This window comes from Vanderwaltozyma polyspora, genomic scaffold (assembly GCF_000150035.1).
Source record: "Vanderwaltozyma polyspora DSM 70294 KpolScaffold1067 genomic scaffold, whole genome shotgun sequence".
In the NCBI taxonomy this organism is placed as follows: domain Eukaryota; kingdom Fungi; phylum Ascomycota; class Saccharomycetes; order Saccharomycetales; family Saccharomycetaceae; genus Vanderwaltozyma; species Vanderwaltozyma polyspora.
In genome coordinates, this window is record NW_001834637.1 from 24134 (window position 1) to 37989 (window position 13856).

Sequence of the window (13856 nt, forward strand, 5' to 3'; positions counted from 1 at the left end):
ATGTGAGATTTTTTTTTAATTAGCATTGAATGGTTGATCAAGACAAAAATAGGTTAGATAGCAGTCGAAATATATATATTGAATACGTAAAACGACCGACTTTGTAGCAATTTATGACATCAGCTAGTTATACAATTGAATGACGAACGTACCCCCTCCTTCTCCCGTTTATATTTTTGTTATATTACAATTAATCCTTAATAAAATTTAGAATTTCTTTGACACCATCTAGCTTTGACCATTTTGAGATATCTGAGGTTATTTTGAGTAGTGGTCTGATATGGCCACCTTTGACGTCTATATAAACGTTTTTTCCCTCTGAGAAGCTATTTTTTTTTAGTTCTGTAATCTTATCTATCAGAGATTTAATTTGCATTTGTAATATTTCATCATCACCATAGGTTATTAATAATTGACATTTTTCTACAATTCCATGCCAGACATCATATTCATAATTATATTCCACATTTAAAAATGGTTCTGTTAGATATTCATGAGCATATTCATTGTTTGGAGCATATAATTTCTTGCATAGATCTAAACCTTTAATTGATACAGAATCTAATTTGTCATCTTTCATAAATGTCTTCTCTTCTTCTGACAATATAGCTGGGTTAACCCATGGACTGACAGCGATGGCTTTTTTTGGGAGTACTTTACCACATTTTTGTAGGTATACCAACAGAGATAAAACCATGTTACCACCAGCAGACTCACCCATCAAGTATACCTTTTTACACCCTATCATTTCAGTGAAATACTTATACAATAAAATCGATTGTAGGTTTTGTAAAGGGTATGTAGTATTATGATTTAATGCATCAGTAACTGTGTAATCTGACATGACTATAGCCATCCTAGGATAGTATTGTCTTAAATTATTCAAAAATACCAGTGTAACAGGAATCAACTTCAAAGCAAACCCACCACCATGGAAGTACAGCAAAACGGGATCTACTTTTGGATCGAATTTTTCTGGCTTATAATACCATTCATAGTCACTCTTGATGATATGTTGGTTCAATAGTCTTTGATTGAATACTGATGTGTCTAGATCTATTAGATCACATTCTATCTGGTTCATCTCTGTCGTAGGAAACCCACTGAACTTCCTATAAACACCAGATAGAAAATCTAACAATGGATTGATAACTCCATTACAACTATATTTATCAGCCAACAGGAAAGATTCTCTCATAAAGATTCTTCCAAGCATATCACCATCTAACTTTCTTTTGTTAAATACTACTATACCTATGCTTCGCAACACCTGCTTAATCGGTAAAACAAATATAATCTTGAAGAGGAACCAAAGTCCCCTCAAGTTCATCTTAGTAGCTTTCTTAACACTTGATCTCATCGTTGGTTTACTCTATTTATATATCCTCCAAATCTTCTGGGACCTTTAAATATCTTCTCTTTTATATATCCAATTTCTTCACGGGTCCCATACTTAAGAGGTGATGACCTTGGAGAGAATGATAAATTATGTAAAACCTTAAACGACATTAGTCGGTTATTAGAATATGAAGTTTATTTTTGAAAGGAGTTAGCCAGTTAAATATGTAATTATTCTTTATAGTTTATTCTTTTACTTTAATTTATATAAGATCAAGAAGTGAGTTAAATAAAGGCGACCACCTTCAATACCAAAAACTTGATAAATTAAAACTTTTAAAATTCAATTATATAAGTATTAGTAATGTTGTATGCATTCTAAAATAGTTCATTTCTCTTGTTGACCACCATATTTCTTTCTCCAGCTGTCTATTTGCTTTTCATCTATACGTTGGAATAAGTATTCTGCTTTGTTAATGTTGTGACCACCTTGGATCGCCAAGTTAAATTTATCATCGATTCTTAATTGTGGGACGTTCAACATTCTGTAGATTGCCTCTGAAGTTTCTGGCATATATGGATAGATTATTGAAGCAACAGTGTAAACCATGTTTAAGGCAACACCGACAACAGCATCGGATTTATCTGGATTTTGGGAGAACAAGGTGTTGTCCAATTTGTTTTCTTGTAAGAATTGATTACCACGAGCACTCAAGGACATGGCTAATTCCAAACCACGTCTTTCATGAGCTTGTTCCATCTCACTGATATAGTTGTTCAAGATCTTTTCGATATCAGAACATAAGCCACCGTAATTTTCCAATTTCTTTGGATCATAAGCTGGAACAACACCGTTGTACTTAGCATTGACAAACTTAATAATTCTGTTAACAAAGTTACCCAAGTTAGCCAATAACTCACTGTTGTTTCTAGCAACGAAATCGTCCCATGAGAAATGAGAATCACTGGATTCTGGTCTAACAGAGGCCAAATAGTATCTCCATACACTTGGTGAAACACCAGAATCTTGTGCATTGTTACCGAAGACACCAACACCTCTACTCTTTGAGAACTTACCACCTTCATATTGTAAATATTCAGTAGTATTCAAATGATGCAACATAGTCCATCCATCATCAGTACCAATTTCAGAACCTGGGAAAATAACGGTGTGGAATGGCACGTTGTCTTTACCCATGAATTGATATAGTTTGACATTATCTGGATTCTTCCACCATTTTTGCCATTCATTAGTGTAATTAGCGGTAATAGAAACGTAACCGATGGTGGCGTCGAACCAAACATACAAGACCTTTTCCTTATATTTGTCTAATGGAACTGGAGTACCCCAGACTAAGTCTCTGGTGATACAACGAGGATGTAGACCATCCTTCAACCAGGATTGAGTGATAGTTTTAGAGTTCTTTGACCAGTTACCTTCATCGGAGGCCTTTGCAACCCAGTCAGCAATGTTCTTTTCCAACTTATCTAAGGACAAGAAGATATGATCTGAGAATTTTGGTTCTGGAGTAGCATTGTCTAGTTTACAACGAGGGTTAATCAATTCGAATGCATCTAATAGACCACCACACTTGTCACATTGATCACCACGGGCATCTTCATAATGACATTTTGGACATTCACCTTCGACATATCTATCAGCCAAGAAGGAATTGTGTACAGGACAGTATAGTTGTTTCATAGACTGTTCTTCTAAGAAACCATTCTTGTTCAACTTCAAGAAAATATCTTGAGCGATTTCAGTTTGCTTTTCAGTAGTGGTTCTACCAAAATAATCGAAGTCAATTTGGAACCATTTATAGACTTGAGCATGGATTTCATGGTATTTATCACATAACTCACGAGGGGTGACACCTTCTTCTAAGGCCTTAGTTTCGGTAGCGGTACCATATTCATCAGTACCACAAATGAACAAAGTGTTGTAATTTCTAGTTTTACAATAACGAGAGAAGATATCAGCGGATAAAACACTACCGACAATGTTACCCAAATGTGGGACGTTGTTAACGTATGGTAACGCAGAAGTGATTAGAATGTTTCTTTCTCCATCTTTTGGTAAGATGTCACCTGTTGATTTTTCCACTGTCAAACCAGCTTGAACACGTTGTTCGCCGGTATGCTTAACGTTTGATAAATCACGAGGCATGAATTTAGCTAAACTTTCAACAGCTTTGGCAATCTTTGCAGGGAATGTAACTCCATTGAAATGAGATTGATTCAAGGCAAAAGCGTTAGCGAAAATGATAAGTTTAGTGGCATCCACAGGTTCGGCAACGAAATCAGAAGCAGAGGCCAAAGTAGCTGTCAAGGAATCTATTTGATCAATTGGCAAAGTATCTACACCATAGAACAAAGATTCAATTTTTTTCAACGAATCAAGATATTCTTTTGATTGAGAACCGACAAAGTCGTCCATTGCGTACCTTAAAATCGCATTGGCATCCACCAAATGGAAAGAACCGTTTGGACCCATCAACAAAGGACCTGTACTGTCATCGTCAACTGCTATTTTTAAATCACCGGTAGTATATTCCAAAGCTAGGGCTAACTTCAAATTGTTGGCAGTAGCCAAAAAACGAGAGTGTTTCTTCACTCTATCGAATGCTAATTGCAAAGACATAATTTGACGTGTCTGGAATTCCTCTTCACAAATATTAGAACCTGATATCTAGCCTCATCCACTGCCAACTTAGCAAAAATAAAATCTAAATCCATCATTTATATCCAAGTTCGAACATTGTCTTGGTTCTTAAAGGCTAGCTCTCTAGTTATGACTGCTTCAAATTTTTCAAAATCATGGAAGAATCGATATCATGAACTACGACACTGTGATGCCAATAGTCACGTGTGAAAAAAGGTGGCATGACCAGGATTGTGAGTATGTTAGTTTCAAGACAAAAGACATTGTGGTATACCTCTCTCTCTCGAACACTCCATATATACCATACTGGTCGCTGTTACAAAGGTGGACCAGTCGATGAAAGCTTGTACGCTGCCTATTTCCCACCCCCATTAGGTTCCCATTATCAGTTGAACATGCAGTGGATATATATATATATCTCAAATCACTAGAAACGAGCGCAAACTGCTGTACAATTTCAGTCCTTCTCTCTCGAACCTGTCTTGAGACCGTATGCTCCCGCAGTGTAGGACGGGTGTAGGTGGTCGATTGCTCTCAAATTTAACTTCCGTTTGTTCACTAAGCTACTCAGAATGTATACCCAGCCTAGATTCGAAATTTCTCGCACTGGAACAACTCTCTTTCTCACTATACCTTGCGTCTAACTTCCTGCTTCGCTCTGTCTATATACGGAAACACACGTATCTGCCTTTGACAGTTCTCTCGATCTGATGAAAAAACACCCACCAATCCTCCTCCCTCGACCCCCAGGCTCTACCTCTACCAAAGCTTTCGGGCAACTCTAATCCCAGAGACCTGGCATCCTCCATTTCTTCTGTTTCGACACTCGATCAAAACCTTCTCGACTGTCCCCCTCTGTTCCCCCTCCCACCCCCACATAACTGCATACTTATACTGCATTATAAACAGCAATTGCAGTTGCAGTTGCAACCAATCGAATCGAATCCAGTTCGGTGATCTTGCTACCGTTGCGTTTCATTTACTTTTCTGGGACATCCTGAGGTGCTGCAGCTGGTTCTCCACGAGATCTGGGGTAGTATTTTGCTACTTATCAACCTAACCAAACATCACAATAAACCCAAACTATAATCGACTTCTGTTTATCTGGTGCCAACATTTCACATATTTCTATATAAATGTAACAATATATTGTCCCACATACCTGCATAACCATATATATATATATATATATATATATCTAAATTTTGTTTAGCTCTGGGCTCCAGTATATGGCCAATATTTAAATACTGACATTGAACTATATACAGCAAGAACAAACATGCTACTTTCAGCAGGTCCAGCATCGCTGGAACAGTGCAAGTACGTTATAGATAAACATTTTTTACCTTTGGGTGACGGTCACTTCAGTGTTGTGAGACGTTGTAAGAATGTGTTCACCCAAGAGGTCTATGCTATGAAGATAGTTGACAAAGCTACCATTTCTAATAAAACTCAACTCATCAAGAGAGAAATTGCAGTGTTGCAGAAAATAGATAGGTTGATAAGGGCAAGTGAGTCCAATACTGCTACCATTGCTTCGGATGAAGGTAATGATGGTACTGGCGAGACTATTTTCTATGGTCATCATCATGTCTTGCAACTATTCGATTTCTTTGAGACACTTGAGAACATCATATTAATAACCCAACTGTGTAGTCCTATGGACCTTTACGAGAAGATTGTTGATAATAACGTTTTGAATTTGAAGAAACAGGTTATCCCATACACTGCTTGTATATTGAGTGCATTGGAATTTTTGCACAGTAATGGTTTGATACATAGAGATGTCAAAGCTGAAAATATTCTGTTCCGTAACTGTCATCGGGAAGATAGTAATATACCTTCCAGTTACGATCTAACAGCTCATGATATTATTTTGGCTGATTTTGGGCTGGCCAGTGAATCGACTGTGTCAGGCATCATTGATGACAACAATGACAAGAATCACGTCTTAAAGGAATATGTAGGGACAATATCCTATATATCCCCAGAGATCGTCAAATGCCAACATGTTTCATCAATGACTGACGAACAAACTGCACAATTAGAACCTTATAATACTCCTGTGGATATCTGGGCATTAGGAGTTCTTACATACTTTATGGTTTTTGGGTATACGCCATTTGACTGTGAGGGTGATGAGGAAACTCTGGATTGCATCAGAACATGCGATTATTATATCGATCAAGATAGAATAGACGATCCTAATTTAGTTGAGTTTTGGGATTTCCTGAGATGTTGTTTCCAGATGGACCCATGTGAGAGACCATCGGCAACTGAATTGAAATCGCATTCATTTTTGTCTTCATTCTTCTCTAATACAAAAACAGAGCTACAGAAGGAAAAAATGTCAAAGACTCCTATAAAATCCTACTCTTCCTCTTCGTTGCATTCGTTAAAGTTACCAACAAAAGCAATCTCAGGAACTACTCTCTCTTCTTTAACAACACTGGACTCTTTGTGTGTGAGAACTTCAAGCCTGTCGCTGGTCGATGGGAATAGCAGCAGTACATTGACTATTTCTTCAAAGCAACCATCTCTATGGTCAATGCATAATACCAAACAATTCAAAGCTATGAAGAAGACTCTGTCAATGACTACTATGAAACCTAGAAATGGGCCCAAGCCCCCAGTTGGTGGAATTAAAAAGTTTTCAACTTTTAAACTGGATCCAAATCCTCCACGTTATACTTTAATGAATGGTTGTTTGAGTACCAACCCCGAATCAAAGTCTGATTTCCACACTACCCCAAGATCTCTCTCAAGAGAGAGTTCGATCAATAGCATACTTTCGAATGAAAGCACCCACAAACTCGTAAACAACTTCACTTCCGCTGTCATCTCAAGATGTCAGCCATCCAGCAAGCCATTATTTGAAATGGGATATGATGAAGAAGATGACGATTCTTCGAATTAGTTCTTTGTTAGTCTTGATCTATGATAAATTGATTAATACACATGTTACATAGTCTATACATACATCATATATATGAATGATTTAATGAACTCCTTTTTGAATTTATATTTATGTTTATATTTATATATCATTATACAGGCATTGCATTTTTCATTATATTATTGACAAAGAAAGTAATGGTTGGAGGAAGAGTCTATATATATAAATTTTATTTTTATCTTCAGCGTAATCTATACAAGTTGATAACACAACGATTCTAAAACATTGAGATCGAGATGGGCATGACAACATCAAATGCTTCTCTTTGATAACAAACTCAAGAATTCTTCCCTTGTCTTATGAGCTCTAAAGGCACCCAACACACAGGAGGTGACAGTAGAGGAACCGGTCTTTTGGATACCTCTAGAAACCATGCACATATGGGTAGCCTCTATCACCACAGCGACACCGATTGGTTTCAGAATGTCTCTTAGAGCCATTGCAATCTGTTTAGTCAATCTCTCTTGGACTTGCAATCTTCTAGCATACATCTCTGCTAATCTGGCAAGCTTACTCAAACCCAAAACTTTCTTATTAGGAATATAACCAATATGCACTTTACCAAAGAATGGAACCAAATGGTGCTCACATAAAGAAAAAATCTCGATATCTCTAACTATAACCATTTCATCATGATCCTCTTCGAACAATGCATTCTTAATAACATCATCCATAATATTCGTTTGATAGCCCTTGGTGAAATAAAGCATGGCTTTAGCATACCTCTGAGGAGTATCTAAAAGGCCCTCTCTAGTGACATCTTCACCTAATTCCTCCAAGATCACCTTAACTGCATCTGCTATACGTCCAACCCTCTGTTTCTCTTGTTCTTCATCCTCATCAGCACGTACCCTCGACCCAAGACTTGGCCAAGAAAATCCATCTGCCTCCACTGGAGCAATCAACGTATATGGCTGGGAAGGTTTAGTCTTCAAAGGAGTCTCAGTCCTAGGAATAGACAAATCATTATCTTTAGACATCTTAAATTCCCAATTTCCAATTCTCAATTCTCAATTCTCAATTCCCAATTCCCAATTCTAACCTGGTAGCAGCAGCAGCAGCTCAACTTCTAAAATAAAACTTCACGATTGATCTAGCTGTCTGGGAACCGAACCAGAGTTCCAACAAGAACCTATCCCAAACCATCCCATACCTTTATATACATAACTTCTTCATAGTTCTGTTCAACCTTTGTCCTGGTCTTGGGTTAGCTTCTTCTCTCTCTCTCTGTCTCTTGTCGCAGGGTGAAAAATTTCGATGGTTTTGGTTATAGTGAGTAACAACGACCAGTGAACAGTGAACAGGTTCAGTCATGTACAGATGAGTTCTTCACGTGAAAGCACGTAACTAGATTGTGAAATGAAGTCAATAAAACGTTTATATTAATCTCGAATTGCAATACTCATCGATTCTGATCTGTGTTGTGATTCGATTTCTCTGGCCCTCGTATGCTCTTGATTTTGAATTCTCTGAAGCAAGAGAGACTGTGAGAAATTTGGCATTGGAACAAATTGGACCTGGGAACTGGGAATTGGGATACTCACACGTATCTACCGCTGGTTCACCAGAAAGGTGTGTCCACCAATGTCTAGTGGTGGGCAACCTAACAGAGCCAGATCTTGACACTTCCAAGCAAACTGGAAAAACCATCGTTTCCAACCTTCTCTGTCCTATATATATATATATATGTGCGTATATATATATATATAGGACAGAGAACAGTACAATTACAGTAAACTAAATGATATATAATGGCAACATCTCACATCTCGTCGTCGTTTGCCTGCTTCAAGAGTTCCACTTCCTGGCTTCTTGCCCAGTTTTTAACCTTAAATCTTACAACAAACTTCATTTACACACTTAGATAATCATTAAAGTATCACATCTCCACAACCTCCACCCTCCCCCCAACTTCTACTCCCCCATCCCACCACTTGCTATCCTCCCTCTCTCATCTCATCTCATCTCGTTTCTCTTATACTCTTCCATCAGCTGAAATAAAACGTTTGATATTAAAAGAACATGAACCTTTCAAGAAAGAAGTATGTTTGATTGTTTGATTTGGTAGAAGGTGGATGGTTAAGGACCAGTGTGGGTTTGATTCTTGTGATGTTGTGGTTATCTGAATCTCAAAGTATGTTATGTTATGTTTTTTTGTTTGATTGAATCTTCTTTGGGTTCGTTTTCATGAAGTTCATCTTTAACTGTTACGTGTGGCTACAATGAATACTAACTAGATCCATATTTAATGATATCTGACATCGTCAATGGTTTTCATTGATGGTGGACTGATTTGATTTGATGTGTTGTTGCAGAGTTTGGTGTCGCGTTCACCTTTGGTGGGGTATTATTCTTGATCTTTGGTGTTATGACATTCTTCGATCGTGCACTTTTAGCATTGGGTAATATCTTGTTTTTACTAGGGATTGTTTTGATCATTGGTCCTCAAAAGACCTATGTGTTCTTCTCTAGACCTGCTAAGAGACGAGGTTCGATCTTATTTTTATTGGGGATTATGATGATTTTGATGAAATGGACTTTTGTAGGCTTCATCGTCGAATTCGTCGGTATTATGGGTTTATTTGGCGATTTCTTTGGAATAATCGTACAGTTCCTAAGATCTCTACCACTTATTGGACCAATACTATCTCATCCTGCTGTTGCCCCAGTGGTGGATAGATTGGCTGGTATCCATACCTTACCTGTATGATACCATCCCATCATATGTGTTATTATTTTTATCTAGCCACCATTTTAAAAACAGAAAAACAAAATGCTGTGGTCTCTCCCTACCTGCCCTCATAATATTAAGTAATGATAGAATTTGAACAATAATCCAGTATCTTCCACGATATACATCAAAATTTAATTTATTTATTATACATTTATTTAATTAAGTATGCGAACCTAACAGTAGTACCGATTATTCTTCCAAATATGGAAGATTACAAGTTTAATGTATTAATATTTGTTTAGTTATTTGTATTTACAATGAAGTGTTTATTCTATCTACCAGATGTGATATATGCCATTATGCTAACAATGAATCCGCTAGATTCAATACCCCCCAATCATCACCGTATTGGCCAACAAGTTGGACTCCAACAGGCTCTCCTTCTTCAATTGGAATCGATATTGTTGGCAAACCAGCCAACGACATTGGCAACGTGAAAACATCGGTTATATACTCATTAACAGGTGAAGACAATCTGGATTCTTCAAGGGCTCTTGCCAACGTTTTTGGCTTATCTACAGAAGTTAGGCACACCAGCATATCAACGCCAGCATTGTTTCCTTTCGAATTCGTCAATACATTTGATTTCTTGAACACTTGGTCGAATTCGTTTACCATTTGGACCCTCAATCTCTGTGCCTTGATATAGTTATTCTTATATGAACCTGAACATAAGTTGTAATTTCCTAATATTATTCTTTCTTGGACTGATTTCCCAAAATATTGTCTGGTAGGTGCAAACAACGTGTTATCCACCAGATCGCTGTGTTCATCTCTTGTCCCATACCTCACACCATCGAATCGGGATAGATTAGAGGATGCTTCTGAAGGCACTAAAGTATAGTAAATAGGCAATGCATGTTTAACTGACGGTATTGAGACTGGAACTATCTCGTGACCCTTGGATTTCATATTCTCAATGAATGACAAATATTTATTTCTGATAGAAACTGGAACAGACTCTTGTACAAATTCCTTGGGTAACCCAATCCGTAACTTGCCGTTGCTATTACCTGTATCTTTAGGAAGAAGTTCTCTCAACTCTGTGCCCAAAGAGGTTGGGTCCTTCCTGTCGTGTTTGTCAAGAATCTTGAAGGCTTGTTTCACGATAGATATATCTTTCGACAGGATTCCAACTGTATCAAAAGATTGAGCGTAAGCTATGACACCATACCTGGAGATTCTACCATACGATGGCTTGAAACCTAATATAGATGTATACGCAGCTGGTAGCCTTACCGATCCACCTGTGTCTGTCCCCAAAGCAAAATCAACGACGCCTCCAGCTGCTGCTGCTGCTGACCCTGAAGAAGAACCACCTACCACGGTAGGCACGTCCGCAAATATGGGATTCGTTGTAGGACCAAAATATGAATGTATACCAGAAGAACCCATTCCAAATTCATCTAAGTTTGTCTTGCCTGCTATAACAGCACCTTCATTCTTTAGCAATTCTACCACTGTTGCATCAAATGGGGACTTGAAATCTTCCAAGATCTTCGAGGAACACGTAGTGGGCATATCCTTAGTAACAATATTATCCTTCACACCCACCAAAACGTTAGAAAGGCTCTTTGTACCTTGACTACCTTCTCTAACCAATTGTCCCGTTGCATCCTCATTAACAAACGTGAAGGCATTGAACTTCTTCTGAAGCTCAGGCAGAGCTCCTAGTCTCGCAATTGCCCTGGAATAAGACATTAATCCACACAAATGAATATATATTTATTCCTGATTTCAACCAGATCAATCTTCCAAGATCAATCAATCAATGACGGCAAGTTCTAATTTGTAGAGATGATAACCGGACCTGCAATTTTAACCAAAAGAAACCCAACTTAAACCTCAGAAATTCAACAACAACACATGCAACACTTGCAACACTTCAAATACTAGTTCCAGACCTTGTAGATGGCTAGATATACCTTCTCTTAAGCCCCATCTTGCTATTTAAAGGTATCCATCTTATCAATTTGATGGTTGGTCTTGCTATTATGTGCTCTTATATTATTGTTAACTATGACGTACACAATGATTGAATAATTTGATATACTTCACCTTATTTAAGAACCTTTAAAGTATATCAAAAGGTTGAGATGAGAACATAACCAACTTAATGATCAATTGGAAGGTGATAAGAGGGTTTATCAAAGAAGTAGAGCGCTGATTAGAGGTTTCCATTGAGTTATTTACTTGTTTCCCAGGATATTTTCTTTAGTTTTGAGCGTTGAAGGGTCAAATATTGAGATTCAAAAGTTTTGGAATTCTAAACAGGCATGCAGAATCGATGAGATTGATTCATGGATCTACGTTTCGAAGCATTTCATCAAGAGTTAATTGTGGTAATGCTACTCGGTGGTTGCTATTTAATGGTTCTAATTCAGTTGGCAGAGCTTCCGTAGTGTGCAGGACTCGGTATGGAGGGTTTAGTTTACAGAGACAGCAAGAAAGGTATAAGTATGATGAACCTAAGAAACCGTCAAAGGTAACGTCTTCAGTTTCAAACAAGGTTAATAAATTTGATTTTAAGTATATCACTGAAAAAGACAGGTTGATTGCTCAATCTAAGTCTAATTTTGAGAAATTGAGGATTAATATGAGATGGTTTTTAACCAAATCAACTACGCCATTGAACAAATATTATATTTTTTTAACAACATTCATTTCATGGTTATTTGTAAGTAATTTATTTTTGATATTGTTTGGAACAACTACTTTTGTATCGATTATCTTATTCCTTTTGAACACCGTGTCAGCCCAAGAATTTTTAACTACAAAAATTGGTTATTATATCACCAAGAATACATCACTATATGTTGTTTTTGAAAATGCTATGGTTCCAAATTGGGCTTCTGGTAATATTATAATGCATAAAGTTTTCATTTCAAGAAGACCTAAACTATCACAAAATTTTACAAAGGGTTCGCAAGAGGAAGCTGTTCAAAGAGCAGAATTGGCATTGCGTGAAAAGCAATTCTTGATTAATGATTTGAAATTCGACGATGGTAACTATACACAATTTGATTTGACTATTGATCAGTTAGAGTTTTCATTGAGCCTTTCAAATTGGTTGAATGGGAAGGGGATCGTGGATGAAGTGAAAATCAATGGGTTGAGAGGAGTTGTAGACAGAACTCATGTTGCTTGGAAACCTAAAGATAACCCTAGAAATTACCTTAATGTTCACAAGCCTGGAGATTTTGAAATTAATAAGTTTTCAATGAATGATGTACTGATTACATTGTATCAGCCCAGGAAATTTCGACCATTTCAAGTCAGCATACATAATTGTGAATTGCCGCAATTGAGGAAAAATTGGTTATTCTTTGATATTCTAAATGCGACATCAATGAGCGGTACATATGATAATTCGATGTTTACGATTCATAAGAAACTATTGAAAGAGAATGAAGAGCAACACGATGATAACAACTTACATTTCCACAAAAAAGAGAATATATGGCAAGCCAAGACAAGACTGCGAGTTGATAATTTAGATGTAGACCATTTGAATGCAGGAATAGACGGGCCATTTGGGTGGATTACTGAGGGTCAAGTTGATATGATTGGGGATATTCTATTACCCAACAATGATATCGACCCGATACAGATATTAACAGAGATCAGTGAACGATTATTAATCAAAGCCAAGGATTATTCATTATTATTCCCGATGATCAACAATTTGAACGACAATTCAAATCTGATAGAAAAACCGAAAGAAGAACCAAAAGGATTAGATCCAAATAACTATTTTATCATGGATTTTTTCTTAAAATTACATAACGTCAAGGCAGAAGTTCCACTCTTCACACAAGAACTAAGTTACATGAACAACGCGATAATCCGGCCAATAGTAGGCTATATCAACTCCAATCGTACATACATCCCGATCAAATGTAGAATTGTCAAAGACATTGCAGATTTCGATGGTTCCTGGACAATGTACGACTCATTATTAATGAACGATTTAAGTGCCCAAGTGTACGACGCATTCGCAGAATACGTAGCTGACGAAAGAAGAAGATCGGTAAGGCTACGAAGAGTAGGATTCTGGTCATTGCAACTAATACTTCAATTAATATTGATGAGTTTAGGAGCAATTGCTTGAACATTCGTCACTCCTGACTAAACAGAACCCTATCTGTTTCCCACAACCAAAAAAT

General features: G+C 37.2%; 7 protein-coding genes across 7 annotated transcripts; 3 read left to right on the top strand and 4 right to left on the bottom strand.

The window, feature by feature from the left end:
- Positions 1 to 190: 190 nt before the first annotated feature.
- SAY1 (steryl deacetylase) lies at positions 191 to 1360 on the bottom strand (the record flags this gene model as incomplete). Its single annotated transcript, XM_001643848.1, has 1 exon — positions 191 to 1360. One exon carries the CDS (start codon positions 1358 to 1360, stop codon positions 191 to 193), a length of 1170 nt encoding a protein of 389 aa, XP_001643898.1.
- Positions 1361 to 1726: 366 nt separating this feature from the next.
- On the bottom strand, positions 1727 to 3979 carry MES1 (methionine--tRNA ligase MES1; the record flags this gene model as incomplete). The annotated part of the gene is made up of 1 exon (XM_001643849.1): positions 1727 to 3979. One exon carries the CDS (start codon positions 3977 to 3979, stop codon positions 1727 to 1729), a length of 2253 nt encoding a protein of 750 aa, XP_001643899.1.
- A 1300-nt stretch (positions 3980 to 5279) lies between these two features.
- Positions 5280 to 6917, top strand: Kpol_1067p14 (protein kinase TDA1; the record flags this gene model as incomplete). The annotated part of the gene is made up of 1 exon (XM_001643850.1): positions 5280 to 6917. One exon carries the CDS (start codon positions 5280 to 5282, stop codon positions 6915 to 6917), a length of 1638 nt encoding a protein of 545 aa, XP_001643900.1.
- A 290-nt stretch (positions 6918 to 7207) lies between these two features.
- FOL2 (GTP cyclohydrolase I) lies at positions 7208 to 7936 on the bottom strand (the record flags this gene model as incomplete). Its single annotated transcript, XM_001643851.1, has 1 exon — positions 7208 to 7936. The coding sequence occupies one exon, from the start codon at positions 7934 to 7936 to the stop codon at positions 7208 to 7210; it is 729 nt and encodes a 242-aa protein (XP_001643901.1).
- A 1388-nt stretch (positions 7937 to 9324) lies between these two features.
- GOT1 (Got1p) lies at positions 9325 to 9666 on the top strand (the record flags this gene model as incomplete). Its single annotated transcript, XM_001643852.1, has 1 exon — positions 9325 to 9666. The coding sequence occupies one exon, from the start codon at positions 9325 to 9327 to the stop codon at positions 9664 to 9666; it is 342 nt and encodes a 113-aa protein (XP_001643902.1).
- Positions 9667 to 9987: 321 nt separating this feature from the next.
- HER2 (glutamyl-tRNA(Gln) amidotransferase subunit HER2) lies at positions 9988 to 11391 on the bottom strand (the record flags this gene model as incomplete). The annotated part of the gene is made up of 1 exon (XM_001643853.1): positions 9988 to 11391. The coding sequence occupies one exon, from the start codon at positions 11389 to 11391 to the stop codon at positions 9988 to 9990; it is 1404 nt and encodes a 467-aa protein (XP_001643903.1).
- A 586-nt stretch (positions 11392 to 11977) lies between these two features.
- MDM31 (Mdm31p) lies at positions 11978 to 13801 on the top strand (the record flags this gene model as incomplete). Its single annotated transcript, XM_001643854.1, has 1 exon — positions 11978 to 13801. One exon carries the CDS (start codon positions 11978 to 11980, stop codon positions 13799 to 13801), a length of 1824 nt encoding a protein of 607 aa, XP_001643904.1.
- Positions 13802 to 13856: the final 55 nt, after the last annotated feature.